General features: G+C 37.9%; 1 protein-coding gene across 7 annotated transcripts in view; it reads right to left on the reverse strand.

Annotated features, from left to right (window-relative positions):
* The window catches only part of gulp1b (GULP PTB domain containing engulfment adaptor 1b), a 68,568-nt gene extending 48,943 nt beyond the window's left edge, over nucleotides 1-19,625 (reverse strand). For 2 of the 7 annotated variants that reach the window (XM_055213725.2, XM_055213722.2), the window contains exon 1: nucleotides 19,420-19,603. In XM_055213725.2, coding sequence (XP_055069700.1) covers nucleotides 19,420-19,474 — 55 coding nt within the window. In that variant the 5' untranslated portion in view covers nucleotides 19,475-19,603. Of the gene's footprint in view, nucleotides 1-19,337; nucleotides 19,375-19,419 lie in introns of those variants that run through there. The other 5 variants (XM_055213723.2, XM_055213720.2, XM_055213721.2 and 2 more) reach the window with 5 other exon arrangements.
* Between the last annotated feature and the right edge of the window lie 219 nt (nucleotides 19,626-19,844).

A 19,844-nucleotide genomic window follows, 5' to 3' on the forward strand; every position in this document is an offset into this window, starting at 1 on the left:
GGTGGTTACACCAACAAACGCAGCATGCACTGCATTGAATCCACAGAAAGGATGGTCTTTACCTGGCTGCTTTATACCTGGATCATTAGTTACTGTAGGTAGGATCATTATGGTGATGGTATGGTGGATCCGATATGGGTTGATACTTTAACTGAAGACTCTAGGCTGATCAATAAGCTGTCAACACTGCGCCCTCTAACAAAGGTTTTATCTTCAGGTTACTGCAAAAAGGCTGTATCTGTAAAAAGCGTACTGTGGCTGTGTTCCAAAAGATAGTGTCTATTGTCTACATAGGCAGCTGCTTTCAAGGGCAGCCTAATTAAAATGCAATTTTGACACAAATGCTCTGTACCTTTGCAGATTATCACTCTGTCCCTGATGTTTTTTCTGGAGAGAAGTGGCCTTTTTGCTGCCCATCTTGACACCAGGCCATCCTCCAAGTCTTCGCCTCACTGTGTGCCTGTATGCAGATGCACTTACATCTGCCTGCTGCCATTCCTGAGCAAACTCTGCGCTGGTGGTGCCTTGATCCCGCAGCTTAAAGGGACACTTCACTTTTTTGAAAATAGGCTTATTTTCCAGCTCCCCAAGGGTTAAAAATGTAATTTTTACCATTTTGGAATCTATTCAGCTTAGCATAATCCATTGAATCCGATTAGACCATTAGCATCACGCTCAAATATAAGCAAGGAGTTTTAATATTTTTCCTATTTAAAACTTGACTCTTCTGTAGTTACATGTGTACTAAAACCGATGGAAAATTAAAAGTTGCGATTTTCTAGGCCGATATGGCTAGGAACTATACTCTCATTCCACCGTAATAATGAAACATTTTGCAGTGCAGTGCCAGAAAATAGTCCCCTGCTATTGAAAGTTACCAATGAGACTGTTTTCGGGCGCTGCGTAATATCATTGCGCGTGCTGCAGCCATGGTACAGCAGCAAAGAGCTTGAGTATTACGCCAGAATGAGAGTATAGACGGTTTCAGCAGTAACAAAATAAACAAGCGGCTTTCGTGGTCAACACGTAACTTTCGGTAAACTCCGCTAAGAATAAATAACAACGAAGTACTTTAACAAGCAAAATAAAAAACACGTAGATTACCTAGGAAACCAAAACATTTGTTATTTTCGTCTAGGTATTTGTTCAAGGGTGCAGTTTAGCATCTACTCAGACCATTAAAAAAACTGAAACCGGAAGTAGAATTCGGACCAGATGCTTATCGCGTCACCGCACGTGCGTCCAATGAAACGGTCTATAGTTCTTAGCCATATATCGGCCTTGAAAATCGAAACTTTTAATTTTCTGTCGGTCTTATTACACTACAGAAGAGTCAGGTTTTAAATAGGAAAAATATTGAAGCTCTTTGGCTATTTTTGAGCGCGATGCTAATGGTCTAATCAGATTCAATGGATTATGCTAAGCTATGCTAAAAGTGGTAGTGCCAGATAAGGCTGCAACAACGAATCGATTAAATAAAAATCGATTACTAAAAGAGTTGGCAACGAATTTCATTATCGATTCGTTGTGTCGCATGACGCAGAGACGTTTAATTATTTAAAAAAAGAGAAAAACTTCAGTTAAGTGCGGAGCGGAGTGAACACACTCGGTCTCTCTCGCGCACTGTTGCTTGCAGAGTTCGGCGCATCATAGACAGGGCGGAGAAAAGATTAAAAAAACAGCGGAGGTAGAGGAAAACCACATGTCAGTGTTTTACTCCTCCCAAACGTAAACGTGTCACCTGGAATTAGCCGGCGAACAGGTAAACAAACAAAGACGACACGCTTATGCTTTATGGAGTGACGACAGCGTTTCTAGAACCAATAAAAAGTCCAATGACAAACTCCAATGATATTAAACAAAGAAATAAAACTTTGAGAGAGAGTTGCATGAACGCTTTTCCCCGTCGTGGACCTGTACGCTAAATCATCGCACCGCCAGTCTCCTGCTGCCCTGTACTGTGCGCTCCAGCTCATGGCGAGCAAGGAGACGTACGTGCCCGGCCTAACACAACATACAGTAAGTGCCGCCTTTCTTGCATAAACTTATCGTCTTAAATTTTTTAAGGCGAAATAATGAATGGTGTATTTGCATTTTGCTGGGGAGCAGAAGACGCATTTTCCGTTTTTACAAGACGCATTTATGTGGCCAAATGTAAATGGAACAGTTTTAACAAATGAGATAGCTATCCGATCAGAGAAAACACATGAAGTCAAATATAAGGTACAAAGCTGTCACTGGGGAAGTACCCTTTATAAAAGGTCCTAATATGTACCAATTAGGTACAAATATGTATCTTTGAACTGCCAATATGTACTTTTAAAGTACTAATATGCACTTTTTGGGTACAAAGGTATACCTTTTTAAAAGGGTACTGTCCTAGCGACAACTTTTGTACCTTAATTTCTGAGAGTGTATTCGTATACTATCTTTTTCCATCAAGAAGCCTCTCTTGATTGGATCAAAAAGATAGAAATGCATCATAAAAAAGTCTATATATTTGGCTATATATTTCTATAATCTATAATCTATATATTTATAAACATGTAGAGATGTGTAATTTTTGTGTTAGTCCATTTTTATTTTATTTTATTATTATTGTAACAGCTCAGGTATGTTCAAGGAGCAACATGTTTGTGCAATTTCTAAAGATTTTAGTTCTGTTTTGAATAAGGGGTTGGAAATGAATGCTTTTCTTGTTTTTTATCCAATTCATTGATTAATTGAAAAAATAATAATAATAATCGACAAATTAATCGATTATTAAAATAATCGTTAGTTGCAGCCCTAGTTTCAGAACCGGAGATTGGCTGAATGGATTCAAAAATGGTAAAAATCTAATGTTTAACTCTAGGGGAGCTGGAAAATGAGCCTATTTTCAAAAAAAGTGGAGTGTCCTTTAATTAACTTTAGGAGACGGTCCTGCTGCTCCTTTTGTGACAGGACTAAAATTAATTTTCATGGAAACAATCAACATATCTGCAATGTTGAAATCGTTCAACAATGAATTATATATGGAAGCACATAATCACATTTTTTTGTGTACTTTGCTTTTCCCTCACATGTGTACTTCCTCTTAAAGCATAATCAGATAACACTCAGTCTAAATATCGATTACTCATAAAATGAAAACTCACAGCCATTCCAGAAAAAAATGAATCAATGGAGAGGAGGAAATCCCATAAGGCGTTGAAACTGCTCTGCTGGCCCAGAATTTACATCCTAATTTAATACCCTGACAAGCCAACTTCAGCATCTAAAAATTAGGAATGTAAAGGCAAAACACAATAAATTTCATATGTATTATTAATGATTTCACTGCACCCCATTAATCAACTCCATTTTCAATGCTGTTAATTTGAACAATGTCCACAGTCAGTAAAGAACAGAAGGTTCATCTGAATTGAACCCCGTCTTGTCAACAACAGTATATATACAGTACCCTGACCATGTTGCCTGTTTTCAATTTCTTTAATTTCAGTGTGTTTTTTACATGTCAGGCAGATAGGCTTTATTTGCCTACAGTCAAATACAATATTACTAAAAGTCAACAGCAAAGCAATATAAATCAATACTCTATTGCCCAAGCTTGCCACAAACACAACCATTTGCATATCCATAGATTTATCATCCATCCCCAGAGTCTTCATCCATAAAATATTCTGTGTAATATCTCCGTGCAACAGCACAGATGAGGTCAGGCGCAGTTTCTCTCGGAATAAATAGAGTTCAATATGAGTTCAAGTGTTAAGTGCAATTCGGCCACACTGCATTGCCTCCACAAATGAATATTATCCTGCTGTGATCAAAAGCAACTGTGCATTGACCCTTTAAAGTCATGTGATAATTCTAGTCATGCAAAATGTATGTCACAGCAGGAATGAAACATTTGTTAATCTCAGCTTCATTCCCTTACTTCTTCCTGTTTTCCCCTTGAGAGGAAATGGTGAAATGAGTGCATTCTAAAGGAGACGGTGGGCGTCTCCAAGAGCAAAATAGACTTTGGCTGGGAGACAATTTTATTTGGACCGCACCCAGACAGTCACTCCCAGGAAGTCTAAGGGCGGACACTTCACAAAACACCCTGAATCTCTTCCTGTATAGGTCCTTAGACTACAATACCATACGTCTTTCATCTCTTGTAACTTATGTTCCTCTAAAGCACCTCACACCCATTGCGTGGCTCCATTTTAGACTAGGATGTTTTGAAAACATGGCATGGGATATGCAAGCTTATTGATATTTCCTCTTTCTGAGATCTTAAAAATCCACTAACTCATCACCATCTGATGACCTGAGATGTTACTCTAAAGATGCAAATTCATACAAAAACTTCCTAAGAAAGTATTTCTACATAGACCTAGTTAGTAATGCTGACATGACTTTATTAACTCAAAGACGAAAAGACTCAAGTTTGTGATCATGAGGAAATGTTAACTCTTTCACCGCCAGCGTTTTTTAAAAAAGTTGCCAGCCAGCGCCAGCGTTTTTCATGATTTTCACAAAAGCTCAAAACACCACATTTTGAGCAAAAAGCAGAGATAATTCCATTTTTGTGACGGACTTTTCATAGAGATCCCATTCAGAGCGAACTTTAAAACATACACGGACATTCAGCAGCTTGCCATAGGGCAATACTTCCGGTTTTAAAGTTTAAAAAATTGCGGAAGGGTGCCACCTAGTGGATAATAGCAGTATTGCGGAAAGACGGAAATACTCGTCATTGGCGGGGAAGCGTTTTCTCTTGATTGACGAGATATCTCGTCAATGGCGGGGAAAGAGTTAAAGTGCACCTATTTCATTGCTAAAAAAATATTATTTTGTGTATTTGTTTTAATGCAATGTGTTCGCGTGGTTTACGGTTAAAAACATATTATTTTCCACATACCGTACATTTTTATAGCTCCAGATATACTGCTTTCCTCAAACGCATTGATTTTGTACAAAACACATCGATTTGAAAAGTGCTGTCCCTGATTGGCCAGCTAATCTGTACGTTGTGATTGGCCGGAAATGTTATGCTCCTTAACATGTTTGAAAGATTTGCTAACAATGCAATGCTAACAGGAGTTAACTTACAGGCTGTGAGTACGAAGCAGGAGGAATTAGGATAATGTCGGTCTTGTCTACGTCAACAGGCCAAGGAAGTAAACTGTTTCCTACAATCTGTCTGTTTGCAAGTACTAATACACACCTACACCAACGGAAATGTAAAATCATGAATCAAACAATAGTTATTTTCCTAACATGTATGCATCACTACAGTAGGAGACCACAACAATTTTTGAGTTTTTTTAGCTAGCATAAAAATGCTTTATTAGCGCTGACGCAGAAGCAGTATAGAAATCACATATATTTTGCTGTGAACATGAAAAACAAAGCTTAAAGGATAATTCCGGTATTTAACACTTTGAGTCTCATTTCTGGTTTGTTTTGGATGAACTACAGTGATGGACACAGAAATTTTGACAATGGGTCGTGTCTTGAGTTTTTGACTCGTTTAGAAGCGTCTCTTGACTGCTTCAGAATGGAAGTCAATGGCCATGCACAAACATGTCATTAAAACAACACTTAACGTTCATTTTCAAAACTGTGCTACTCACAGAGTGGTTCGTGGTGTTCGTTGATGATTAAAAACAAGTTGTGTAGCGAAATACAGTTTCTGTCGTGTTTTATTTGGCATTTTGTAAAATTACATTGACTTCTCTTGGAAGACTCATTGCTCGCTGATATATCACTCCGCCGCCGGGAAACAGAAAAGGGTCTATTTACATGTGGTTGTAGTTTTTTCGCTCGGTTTCTCTCAGAAGAAATTTTTCCCATATTTGTAGGGCTGGACCAGAATATATTCGTTCCGTGGGTTGACATTCGATTTTCAGTTTTGAGATTCGAATATATATATATATATAAATATTTTACAGCGTTAATGCAGAGCTTTTGCCAAGCAGGAAGTGCGCTTCACGCTCCCACTCTATAGATGGCGCAGAGAGAACAACATCCATAGCCAATAGCCACCAAATGGCACCAGTGGAAGAGATCTCCTCGAACGGAAAGCGTGCTTGCTGCTTTGGCATTCACGCTAATAGTGTTGTAAATAATGTTCAGTTTCTTGCAAAAACTGATTGATTTGCTTCACAAGACGTCAATATGTCACACGGAGTTATGGGGGATTACTGTTGTATTGGATATATATGCTTTAGCTCTTAAAGTGTGCGGATCTGTTGACTTGCATGGCGGAGCACCGGGGTTTCTGCAAAATATCTTCTTTATTGTTCTGCTGATGAAAAAAACATATTGGATGGTGTAAGTGTTATAAATAAACTTGATTTTGAAAATATGCTACCGTTTTATTACAGTTTGTTGGACTACGTTCATTCATGCTTCAGACTCAAATATAGAGCGGAAGTATATACGCGGTTGTGAGGTATCTGAAAAAATAGTTCCACTATAGCAAATAACACGGATTGAAATCATACATTGCGCCAATATATTTGTTTTTAATAATCAATGAACACCACGAACCACTCGGTGAGTAGTACAGTTTTGAAAATGAACGTTAAGTGTTGTTTTAATGACATGTTTGTGCATGGTAGGGTGACCACCCGTCCCGCATAGCGCGTGAACGCACAGCGTTTGAAGCCCAATTCATGCGTCCCGCAAACTGAGACCGTGTCACGCATAATCAATGCTTGCTTAAAAGTTGGTCGCTCTATATCCTTGAGCCCCAGGCAGCCAAACGAACATTACTAGACAGTTCAGGCTCGCTCGCCACTCGCTACTCGCACGCTACTGTTGCCCCTCATCTGAACTGCTGACTAGGTTGTTGTCAACTTTTCATTGTTGTCATGACAGCGCAGTCCGCACGCAGCCACGCACGTGCATCCCTTTCAGATGCGCGCTTTCCAATTCGAAAAATGGAGAAAGAGACTGAGTCTGACTCTGCACCGCCATCATCAATTAAAAAGAGAAGGTGTGGGTACAAGAAAGACTGGGAAAATAAATATTTGTCGCTGAAAGTCCTAAAGGTGTCTCCAAAGCACTGAACAGTTTTTTTTCCTGCGCCTGCCTTTACTAACATGCAAGTTCACCATCCTTCCTCCCTCTTCTCGTTCCGTGAACCCCTGGAGTTGTGAGTTAAGACTTTTTTTAACTGTTTCTGTGTTGTTGAGCAACTTCAATTCATGTTAATTCTATAATTTTATATTATAATTTATTTAAAGTGAATAAATTATAATGAAAAATAAATTAAATAGCTAAAGTAAATCGTAAATGAAAGTGCATCTGTCAATCATTGAATGATCAAAATATTATGAATCTTTATTTAAAAAAAAACACATTGGTTGGCCTATTCATGAGCATACATCATGTTTAGGGGAATAGGCCATTATTAATATGCCATGTACACTGCAAAAAATGATTTTCAAGAAAAAAATGTCTTAGTATTTTTGTCTGGTTTTCAGTAAAAATATCTAAAAATTCTTAAATTAAGATGCTTTATCTTAAGGAGCAAAACGACCCAAGAAAACAAGTCCAGTCCCTAGACCAAAATATCAAATTTAAGTGACTTTGTGCACAAAACAAGGAAAAAATCTTGAATTTAGTGTTTTAGAAAAAATGTCAAGATTTTTTTGCTTACCCCATTGGCAGATTTTTTTGTTTTGTGCACAAAATCACTTAAACTTGATATTCTTTGTCTAAAAACTAGACTTATTTTCTTGGGTCGTTTTGCTCATCAAGAAAAAGCACCTTCATTTAAGAATTTTTAGAAGACAAAATACAAGATTTTTTTTCTAGAAAATAAGTTTTTTGCAGTGTAAGGTGGTATGTGCTAGAAATGGGTAAACCACTATCAATAAGTCGGCCCGTGGGTCGGGTGCACCGCCGGGCCAGGGAGTGTCCCACATTGTACCTCAGAAACACACCCCTTGTCCCTCCTTGGGCTTATTAGCAGGTGGTCACCCTAGTGCATGGTCATTGACTTCCATTCTGAAGCAGTCAAGAGACGCGTCTAAATAAGTCGAAAAGTCAAGACACGACCCATTGTCCATCACTGTAGTTCATCCAAAACAAACCAGAAATGAGACTCAAAGTGTTAAATACCGGAATTATCCTTTAATAACTCACTTTGAGGTTGTCTGTGACAGAATTATTACGTTATAATGACAGGTCTATGATGAAACTGGTGACAATTCAAGACCGCAGACACAATATCTAGTTGCATGACTCAAAAAATCAGGTTATTTCACAGCGGGGGCACAGCACTTTCTCTTCAAGAAAAAATGCATGAGATTCAACCCAGAGCAGATGTTCACTTCACTGCCATACGAGAGGTCACAGGGAAACCGAACACTGACAACGAAAAAAAAATCCAAAACCAATCACACAATGAGATGCACCGAAATCTCTCTCACTTCTACTTCCGTAAGCCGTATGACTTGCATCCAATTAAATCCCTTCAGCATCTCTCTCTTACTTCAGTTAAACTAGCAAGAGCTATAAGGCTCTTAATTAGCATATAAAAATCCTAAATCGGTGGCTAAATGATGTGTGAATTCAAGCTTTAATGAATCCTATCATGGCCCATAACAGACTCTGTCTCTTCAACAAAATTATATAAAACCATTAACAGTGAGTAGAATTTCCATTGTTTGAGATAATACAATAATCATAAATATGTTTTGTGTGTGGCAACACATTAAAGCTGCAATCTGTAATTTTTTTGGATATAAATAAACAAAAATGTATTAAAGGGGTGGTTCAATGGTATTTCATGCATTTCGACCTTTTAATACAGTTATAGAGTTGTTCCTCATGCTAAACATAGGCACAGTGTCAAAAAAGGAGTTGGGTGTGTTACTGTATTTCTGTGCTGAATGCACTTCGCCAAGGTTCGTACAAGTTAAGAAAAGTTTTTTTAGATTACGGGTCCAGCTGACGTTTCAGAGGTTTCTATACGTATCACTTCTTTTTATGGGCACTTCCCCCGGAAAACCCCGCCCACCCGTCAATCAGCGGGAGACGCTAGAACTTGCAAACATCACATCACGCGACACAACTTTGTTTAATTTCAAAACTCAACAATGGCACGAAAGAAGAACTGTGTTTTTGGATGTAAGGAGAAGAAAGCCAGCCTTATGAAAACAATGGATATAGTTTATTATCCGGGGTAGCAGCGGCGTTTTGAATGTGTGATTGATGCGCTGGATTTCATTGAAAAGTCCCAACCGGGTCATGAGTTACATGCGATAAGTAAGATTTCTGTGTTATGTTGGAAATAGGCGCGTGCATATTATATAAATGAAACGAACATGTAGTGAATCATAAGTTAAACAGTGTTGTATAGGGTTGCATGACTCATACTCGCTCCTCCCGCGGTAGTAACTCATCCTTCTTCATTTTTTCATACGTTATCGGAAAGATTCAGTAAAGCTAATCTTTCTTTTAAAAATCTGATTAAACTAAAAACTCTTCGAAGATATAAAGGATGTAATACTACTCTATAGGTACTCCAGATTAACATCAGACATGCAGTGTGTTATTATGTAAGCTTTAAAGTAAGTAAAAAACAATGATCAAAACGGTTCCATTATATTACAACACAACAGTAAGCTTTTAACAATGATTTTGAGCTGTCGGGTATGATTTTGCAGAAAATGTCAGTTTGCCGTCATTTTACTGCAGTCAATCCACATAAAAATAAGTTTGTTAAGTAACTAGGGCTGCATCAACTAATTGAATATGTAAGGAATATTAAGGAATATTCAATTAGTTGTTTGATTAGTTGTGAATTCGATTAGTTGTGAATTATTAGAAAACAATGCACAATGCAAATATTTTTGAATAATTTAACAGTCCGTCGTCAATTATTTCGCTTATAATTTGGTAATCGCAGACATGGTTCTGATGTTTATTTTAAGACACTTGACATTTCTCAACCAGTCCAAATTAAGCATTCAACAGCCCCGTGGTATAATTGAAAATAGTGTCCAATGAATGTGATTTAATGATAAGATTTGTCTATGAAGTCACGTGCCCTCTGTCCCATGATGACAACAGTGCAAGCTATGCAAAGGCATGTCTGCACTATACAGCAATTAGCACAGAGCAATGAGAGTTATGATGACGTGAACGCAGCGATTAATAGGACTATGGTGGAGCCAAAAGGGCAATGTTTGTTTATAAAAGTTAAATTTTTTGTTTAATATAAGTGACTTTCACTGCTTTCGAAATCGACAACTTCCATACTATATAGTAGGTAGGGATGCACCGAAATGAAAATTCTTGGCCGAAACCGAAAACCCAAAAAAAAGGAAACCAAGGCCGAAAAACCGAAACCGAAACACCGAAAGAAATTATTATGCCAATTATTAGTACAATTGCATTTATGGCTATCACTGTGTACTAACTTTACTAGGGGTGTGTGACGGATAAAAAAATAAACAATAAAGAAATTGCAAACATTTATAAAAAAGAACAAAGTTGTACATTAATAAGGTCTGAAATTAGCATTAGGTACAGAAATCAAATTAAATGAATCATAACACAATAAATTAAATATATTATTAATTTTTAGAGTTATTTGTCTTTTTTTCATGGGTTGTTTGATTAACATTAATGACACAGACTTAAGTAGGTTAATCTGACTGTAATGTATACATATACTTAAGACATAAACAAATGTTTTTTTTAGAAAAAGAATACTGTGGAGATAATTTTGTTTTGTGCCCTGTCAATAACAGAGATATTTTATGTTTGCTTGTTTTTTTTTAAACGCGTTTCTCGCGTATGTGCACTACTGAGGGCACTTAAACGCGCGCACACACAGAGACTGAGGGTGAATCCCAAACAGCGCAACAGTCGCTCCACACCGTGAATGAAACCTGCTTGAGCACAAAGGGGAGGGGTGGGAGACGAGTGATCACCGTGAGTGAAACCCAAGTGCTAGCGCACAGATGGGAGGGGCGCGGTTGACGTTCATTTTCGGTTTACATTTTCGGCTGGATTTTTTATTTCGGCCCGAAATCGATAATGCCAAAAGTACCCGGATGACCTACTAAGTTTGGCAAGATTTTGTAGTCTGCATTCGTTGGACTTTACTTTCCTGACATTACTGAGTCCCCGGGAGAGGAGTCACCCAATGAAAAGAAGGACAGTCGCAATGCGTTAATGAGGCTCTTTTCAAATGCAAATAAATATAGAAAACCCCTGTCCCTTGTGGTTAAATTGTGCTTGTTTAACGTCATTAAAGGTTGCTACACACTTCTTGTTATGTGGATGTAGTACGGACGATTTTTATTTATACTATCCAATATTTATACTATATAGAACATACTGTTTTCAAGGGGACACATATCATGAAAATCTGACTTTTTTCCATGTTTCAGTGCTATAATTGGGTCCACAGTGTTTCTATCAAATGTGAAAAAGAACAGCCCAGTCACTTAGTTTTGGTAAACCATTCTCTGCAAGCATGTGAAAAAATAGGTCATTGAAATTTGGCTCCCCTTGTGATGTCAGAAGGGGATAATACTGCCCCTTTATCTGCAGTATCCAACCACGACACTGCCATTTAGTGCGGAGATCAGCTCATTTGCATTTAAAGGGACACACCCAAAAACCCTACAAAAGTGGCAGTTTTAACATGTTATAATAAATTATCTATATGGTATTTTGAGCTAAAACGTCACATACGTACTCTAGGGACAAAAAATATTTATTTTACATCTTAAAAAAAGTCTTGTGAAATGTCCCCCTTAATAGAGACAGAGCGCAGCGCGTCATAACCTGAAAACCACGCCCACCGGGGGAAAACAATCCAACCGTCTCCATTGACTTTGTATTGAGAGAAGCCGCCTCCTTGTCATTTCTGGCTTATAACAAAAAATAGAATAATGCCTTAAAGCTGCTGTGTGACAATATGTACAGCTAACAAGCCAAAGAACCCAGAAATAAGCTTTTTTAAGCTGTCGAGCTCAAAAAACTAGCGTTTACAGACAGAAAAGTGGAAACATGCAACTTTTCATAGTACTCATATTAGTAGAACTGCGTCCACTAGGGGGAAACGTAGTCGGCGACCCACTTTTTTCTCCTCAAAGGCAGGGTTTTACGGCTCGACAGTTTATAAAAATGTATTTCTGGGTTCTTTGGCTTGTTAGCTGTACATATTGTCACAGAGCAGCTTTTAGGCATTAATCTGTTTTTTGTTATAAGCCAGAAATGACAAGGAGGCGGCCTCTCGCAATACAAAGTCAATGGAGAGGGTTGGATTGAATTCCCCCCCGGTGGGCGTGTTTTTCAAATTTGCATAACTGCGCTCTGTCTCTATGGTCGATGAGTAGGTACTTCATCTGTCACAGTATGCGATTTTTGACGTTTTTGTTTGCGGTACATGCACCTGACTTTATAACCGCTTGGGTTGCAAAGGGGCAGTGGGGATGTGACATCACAGACCAAACTAATCGATAATGACATTCGTTGAACACTATTTTCATTATTGAAAAAAGTAACAAAAGTTACGTATTGCACCTTAAAGGTTTGAATAAAAAAAATTCACCTAAATTTTTGCTTTTTAGTATGTATATATGTATACTGTCATGTCATTAAAAACGTGTTTGTTGTTGTTTAACTTTTGTAGAACACAACAGTAATTTTTCTACTAGAATAACCCAAAAATACCACTAAAGTATTATAAATAAAACTAGTCCATTCTGCTTGTGTACAACAGCATTTTCTGAAGGCTTAATGATGAAAAATACTTATCCACATAAACAAACCAAAAATAATAATGACTCATCTTGTACATAGTGGCACATACAAATCTTTATCCAATAGAATGCTATCTAAAAATGGGCATATCTCGCTCCAATTACAACTATCCACCAGCACAGAAAAAAATGTGTACAGAAGATCACTTATAATGGAAGTTTGTTGGGACAAGCACCAAGTGCCTTTCGAAACTATGTTCTGTGGTAATCGGTAGCATGCCACAGATGGTGTCGGTGTAGCTTCATTTGTGTCCAACCCTGTACATTCCCTTAATGGCCTACCATGCAAACATCACTATACAAATTATTTCACAGGTTGTTTGCTCTCAACCTGAGCTCATCCTCTCCACAACCTAAATACACAATTAATGGTGCATGCACGCATCACACAAACAAATGTGCTGTATACTTCACACTGCACTTCCCTGATGAATTAATACAACACTTCAAATAACAAAACGGTATTTAGCTGACAAATAAAAATGATAAAGTGGCCAACTTATAATTAGATCGATACAACAGAGCAACCAACTTTGAAACAGATCAAATCATTTCTGTGTTTATCTAATAGATAAGGGACTGTTCTTCACATTAAAGCTTTAAAACTGTTGCTATCATATGAAATTCATACTGTCAGCTAAAAGGGAAGCCTGCTGGTTTCTATGCTTCAGTGAAATCAAATAGACAACCCATTAGACTCACAATGCACCTGCCCCAGTCAATTACAAATATAGTGAATAAAACAGAAATCTAATTTGGAAGTGATAAAATACAGACACAGATTCACTGACAGGAAACGAAGAATCAGATGCGGTCGAGTTCATTTTCTCTGTCTGGGTGTAAAAATATTATTTATTCCAACTAACAGATATTTACTAATCATTGTCTTGCAATAAAGCGGGACTTTGAAATATGTCATTTTGTATATTTCTTAGAGATCATGTATCCAGAAATGTCTGTTTAGATTAAATACGTCTCGGTCTGTCATTGCTTCAAAAAAATTTTCATATCTTTAATTTGCATGCAAGTTGCAAAACGTGTGGCAATAAAAGCTACACATCAGCAGAGGAAGAACACTCAACTTTTACTAAAATTAGGTTTAAAATTAGGTTTCTATCGGGCAAATGAGGACATATCAGTAATTTGCTCAAGGTAAAACTTGCGTGTAAGGACATCATTTGAAAAAAAGGAAAAGTAACATTACCTCAATTCTGTGGTTCAGCTCACTCTAAACAAAACATTGTATCTTATTTTCTATTCAAATACATTCCATTATTGTCTGAAATGTGATTTATCAAGAAATATTATTGCAAAAATGATTGATGTATTCAAACAGTTTGCCTGAAGCTTTTAAGCAGACAAACTCACCCGGAATTCAATATCATTGGCTGAGACAAAGTTTAAGTTTTAGATCGAGATGGTTGAGATAGTTATGCTTTAATAGAGCCAAAGTGTTTAAACCTTTCGAGGAAATCAAGAAATAAATGGCCTGGAACACACTGTACAATTTTTAGTGTTTTTATTTGTCTTTTTGTCAGACTGTATGACATGAGATCTTGGGTAAAAGCAATGGAACAGTGTGACTCAACAACAGTATTTATGTCAGAGAGCATCATTAGTTATTATATCCTAATCATACTTCACTAGTTCGCCTGTTCATTTAGTCTTTAAGATTAATGGTAAATAAACTTTGCTTGCTGTCCTCAAGGGAGCTCTGAACCTTCAGAGAGAGCAAACCTGAGGCTCGGCCCCCAAGTTCAACCCCCCTGCAACGGAACTGAACAGAGGAAGAAAGAGAGAAGTGAAGTAGGAGATTGTAAGGAGGAGGGATGCCGGAAAAAAGGCCACTGGGCGCAGAGGCATGGAGGCTGCCTTATATACGCTCCTAATGATGATTGACAGGCCTGAACCTCACGAACTTCATTTAGCCATACTTATCCATGCTTGAGTCATGCTTTACAGTCATCACTTTGAGATATAGCTTTACAGTCATCACATTGAGACATGGCTTTACAGTCGTCACATTAAGCCAAGCTTTACAGTCGTTACATTGAGACATAGCTTTACAGTCGTCGAATTGAGTCACACTTTACAGTCGTCACATAGAGACACACTTTACAGTTGTCATATTAAGACACACTTTACAGTCGCCACATTGAGTCCCGCTTTACAGTCGTCACATTGAGTCACGTCACACTTTACAGTCGTCACATTGAGACACGCTTTACAGTCGTCACATTAAGTCACGTCACACTTTACAGTCGTCATATTGAGACACGCTTTACAGTCGTCACATTGAGACAAGCTTTACAGTCGTCACATTGAATCACTTCACACTTTACAGTTGTCACATTGAGATACGCTTTACAGACGTCACATTGAGACCAGCTTTACAGTCGTCACATTGAGAAACACTTTCCAGTCGTCACATTGAGACATGCTTTACTGTCGTCACATTAAGACAAGCTTTATAGTCGTCACATTGAGAAAAGCTTTACAGTCGTCACATTAAGACACATTTTACCGTCATCAAATTGAGACAAGCTTTACAGTCGTTACAATGAGAAACGCTTTACAGTCGTCACATTGAGTCACGTCAAGCTTTACAGTCGTCACATTGAGACAGGCTTTACAGACGTCACATTGAGTCACTCTTTACAGTCATCACATTGAGACAAGCTTTACAGTCCTCACATTGAGAAACGCTTTACAGTTGTCACATTGAGTCTAGGGCTGTGACGGTTGTCATAAGTGCGACCGGTGCTGTGCACGTCACAAACTATGAAAAATATAAAGTACAATCTTGCCCTTCAAGTGAACACAACAGCCAGCAGACTCACTTAGTGCGCTATTTGCAAGGAGATGACCCGCTGGCTTGGGGGCGGAACTATGGTATGATATTCTCTCTTGGTCACTCAAAGGTGCGAAAAAGTATTAATCTGTGCTACCAGTACACCATCAAAATGCATTTTCAGCACGTCTGGAAACATTTTAACCCCAAAAAGGTTCCTCACTTGTTTCACTTGTTTTGCTACAATAAACATGCACATAGGCGCCAATCCCATGGGTGCTCCGGGGTAGGCTCAAGCACCCACCAAAATGACAAAGTACATATTATCAGTTGCTTCACATTTACTTCAGATCTTCGCATCTAAAACAATGCAGAAAATGTGACTGTGCCACTTTCCTCCTATTCAAAGCGTTTTGGCGCTCCAGAGTGTCATTGCTTGACATTGTGACGAGCACCCACCAGCGGAAAAAGAAATTGGCGCCTATGAACACAGACATTTATTAAGAAATGTATATCTCCTCGCTTACATTTTTATATTTAAAAATATGTATGCACTATATATAAGATCTATATGCATCAATGTGTGTATGCACATACACCACGGTGCATTGTGGTGCATGCATTACCATCGCAGTGTTAAAATACTGCCATCGACCATCACAGCCCTAATTGAGTCACGCTTTACAGTCGTCACATTGAGTCACCTCACAGTCAGCATATTGAACCATAATTTACAGTTGTCACATTAAGACATACCTCAGTCATCATATTAAGCAATGCTTTGCATTCATCATATTGAGCCATACCTCACAGTCATCATATTAAGCCATACTTTGCATTCGTGAAATCGAGCCATACTGTGCAGTCGGCATATTGAGCCATACTTCACAGTCATCATGGTAGCCATAATTCAATGGTTTTCACATTGAACCATACTTTGCAGTCATCATAGTGAGCCAAACTTTACAGTCTTCACACTGAACCATACTTCACAATCATCATAAGAAGCTGTACTTCACAATCGCCATATAAAACCATCCTTTACAGTTATCACATTGAACCATACTTCGCAGTAGTCATATTCAGCTTTACTTCACAATTATCTTAAAGCTCCCGTTCTGTCTGTGACTTTGAAGCTTTGATTGTGTTTATAGTGGGCAATATAACATGTGTTCATGTTTCACGTGTAAAAAAACACAGTATTTTTCACACAATTTACTTATCTGTATAGCGCTGTTTTCACCGTCCTCAAAACAGGCTGATGTCTTCCTTGTTATGTGAAGTCCCTCCTTCAGAAATACGTAACAAGTTCTGAATGTGTAGTTTGTTTAGTGTGCTGTGATTTGATAGCAGCTTAGCATAGCAGAGCCGTTTGAGCCAAAGCTGGTGACTGACGTATTCATGTGGGCGGAGTTTAGTCAACGAACTGTTTTACTGACGTCATTAAAGCAGGAAATAGAGGGCTGTAGTCCAAACCGGACGTTCGTTGTAGGCTTTTAAAGAGGAATTCTATTGAAGAAAATATATCGCTTGGCAGTGAACTTTGAGCTTTATCATTTTACAGGTATTATTTATGCTAGTATAGCAAAATTACACACTAACTTGGGTTTAAAAAATGGTATCACGAAGAACGTGACCTTTAAGGAGCCATACTTCACGGTCTTCATATTAAACCATACTTTACCATTGTCACATTAAGCCATACTTCGCAGTCACCATATTCAGCCATATTTTGCAGTCATCATGTTGAGCCATACTTTACTGTCAACAATTCTTACAGCGTATCAGAGGCTTGTGTTGCGATTCACTCCAAAAACAGTCGGTAAACATTTCACACTAAGCGAATTTGACAAGATTTTGCAGCATGACAAGAAACATTATTTTAATTTTTCATTCCCTTAATTTTGTCTTAAATGGCTATTGTACGCATAGTTGTCTCTGCATGCATATTAAACTTAAATTTAAAAGTATTTTACATTTTAAGCAAATTCCACAAACTTTTCCTGAACGCTAAATATTCCTGATTTATTTTGGCTCCATGTCTATCTTCATAAAATCATTGAAACACCATAAGAAGCTTAAAAGGCTCTTATTTATACAAGAATAATATGTTCTCTAAAATGTCTGCACTTTTCAGAGAGTATTATCGCTTCCTTTTAGTCTGTATCTACAGGCTATAATCAATAGCCTGTGGCCATGTCAACTCTCCTAAGACACAGGCAAACAGCATGCCAATCAGAGAGGATTCTATGAAGGCCAGAGACTCAATAACCCCATCCTAAACTAGACCTAGTCTAGACTCACCCAAAATCAAAAAATCAAATCTCTATTACCTAAACCACATCACTCATGTCCAGTATAAGACTATTTTATTTAGCTATATTCCGGTGGCCAAAGCAAAGGTCAAACTACAATTAAACATGCTCAATTACTTTGGAAGTACTCCGAGAAAGGTGAGGATCACGTTGTCTTTACAGTATAGATTTTTTAAATCTGGAAACAGATATGTATCCGCTGTCGAGGAGGAAACTATGTGACACTATAAGGTTTCTTAGTATTCACATACAGTACATAATCTCCTGTTCAAGCAATAATATGATTTTATGAACTATTTGACAGAGTGACATCTACAGATTAGTGACATTAAAAACTACTTTCCTTCTTATAATCAAGCAATTGAAATGCTATCAAAGCCTTATGCAAATCTCTCGGCAATGCTAATGGAACATGGCTCCTGAAGAATATGACCACAATTTATTCAGCCTCACGGAACACCTTTGCAAATCTAAGGAATTGTTCATCCAAGCATGAAAATTCGGTGGCCACTTCCTCACCCTCTTGTTGTATGAAATCCAAATTCTTTTCTCTCTTCAGCGTAACACGACAGGAGATATTTTGCACAATATACGCACTGGTGTAAGCAGAAAACAAATCTCTATTTGCTCCATTTGACAGCTAAAGATGCACTAAAGTGTGACCACTCATGATACGGGAAAAAATAGTCACTACTTTTTGCAGCCCAGTTTACAAACTTCAAACACAATTTTTATGATTACTCACAACAAAAACTTTTCACCTTGCTGTAGTGAAAAAAATCTAAGGTGACAAGTTTTATTTTTATGTTAAAGCTATTATATGTTTCAGAAGACCATTTTAAACCATTTTAAATCTGTCCAACCACTAGTCACTATATGTTTTCAATGCATAAAAACAATGACAGAATTTTAAAGGTGCATACATTATTTTCAAGATGACTTCCAGAGGCGATTGAATTATAAGTCTGATTAAAGAATCTGCCAGCATCAGTTAAACAATAACAACATGGGCTGCTCAGACAATGTCAGTATGTGGCTGTGTTGCTCTCCCTCTTTGAAGGGCAGCAAACGGCAAGGGACACGGCGTCAGCAATATCGTTATGTACATTATTTGTCTGTGTCACACCTGGGGTCAGTGGCTGAGCTTTGGGTCAGTGCATTTAGCTAATTCACAACAATGCAGAAACCAACAGTTCAACACAACTAACTTAAAACATGCTGTCTATCTATTGCTCATTCTCGGTCAATATCAGATCTATCAAGGTTACATTTTCACAGAATGTAGGCTACTTATGTGGGATGTTTTAATGTAAAAAAGTATATATATAACACATTTTGGGGGTATTTATGTAGGCTATATGATATGAAGTATGTGTGTGTATATATAGTAGTAGTATTACAGAATAAAGATAACATAGTATATCACACCAACAACGCGCAACAGATAACACAATAAGTGTAACTTACGCGTCAGAATGTGTAAAAGTAAAACAGAAGATATTTGTTTGCAGCAAAAATCATATATGAAAAGAAATGTAAGTTCTCTTACAAGGAACGAGGGCTTTGTAGTTAATCCCGGTAAGCGTGAGCTTGTCCAGGCGCATCTGCAGCTCCTCGCGGGTTGAGCGCGCGTGAATGTGTCCTTCCCCTCCGCGCGCACTCCAGCCGCTCTGAAAGTTGAGTGACGTCACTCCAGCATTTAAAACGCCGCTCTCTTCACAAGATTGCACGACATGCTCTCTGTCTTAAAGGGTCCGCGGAATGCAAATATTCGTCTCTGCACACCTAAAAGAAGTACACTTGTTAAGGTATCTCTTTGATTAAACAAGTTTCATGTATTGGAAATGTCAATGATATCATTTATCCTAATTTCTGTGACTCACTATGGAGGCTATTAAATCCATTGTAACTCATTAAAGGGAATCTACCTGTTGTCACAATTTTAAACGTGTAATGATTGCATGCAAATCCGAA

This window comes from Misgurnus anguillicaudatus, chromosome 8 (genome assembly GCF_027580225.2).
Source record: "Misgurnus anguillicaudatus chromosome 8, ASM2758022v2, whole genome shotgun sequence".
Lineage (NCBI taxonomy): Eukaryota > Metazoa > Chordata > Actinopteri > Cypriniformes > Cobitidae > Misgurnus > Misgurnus anguillicaudatus.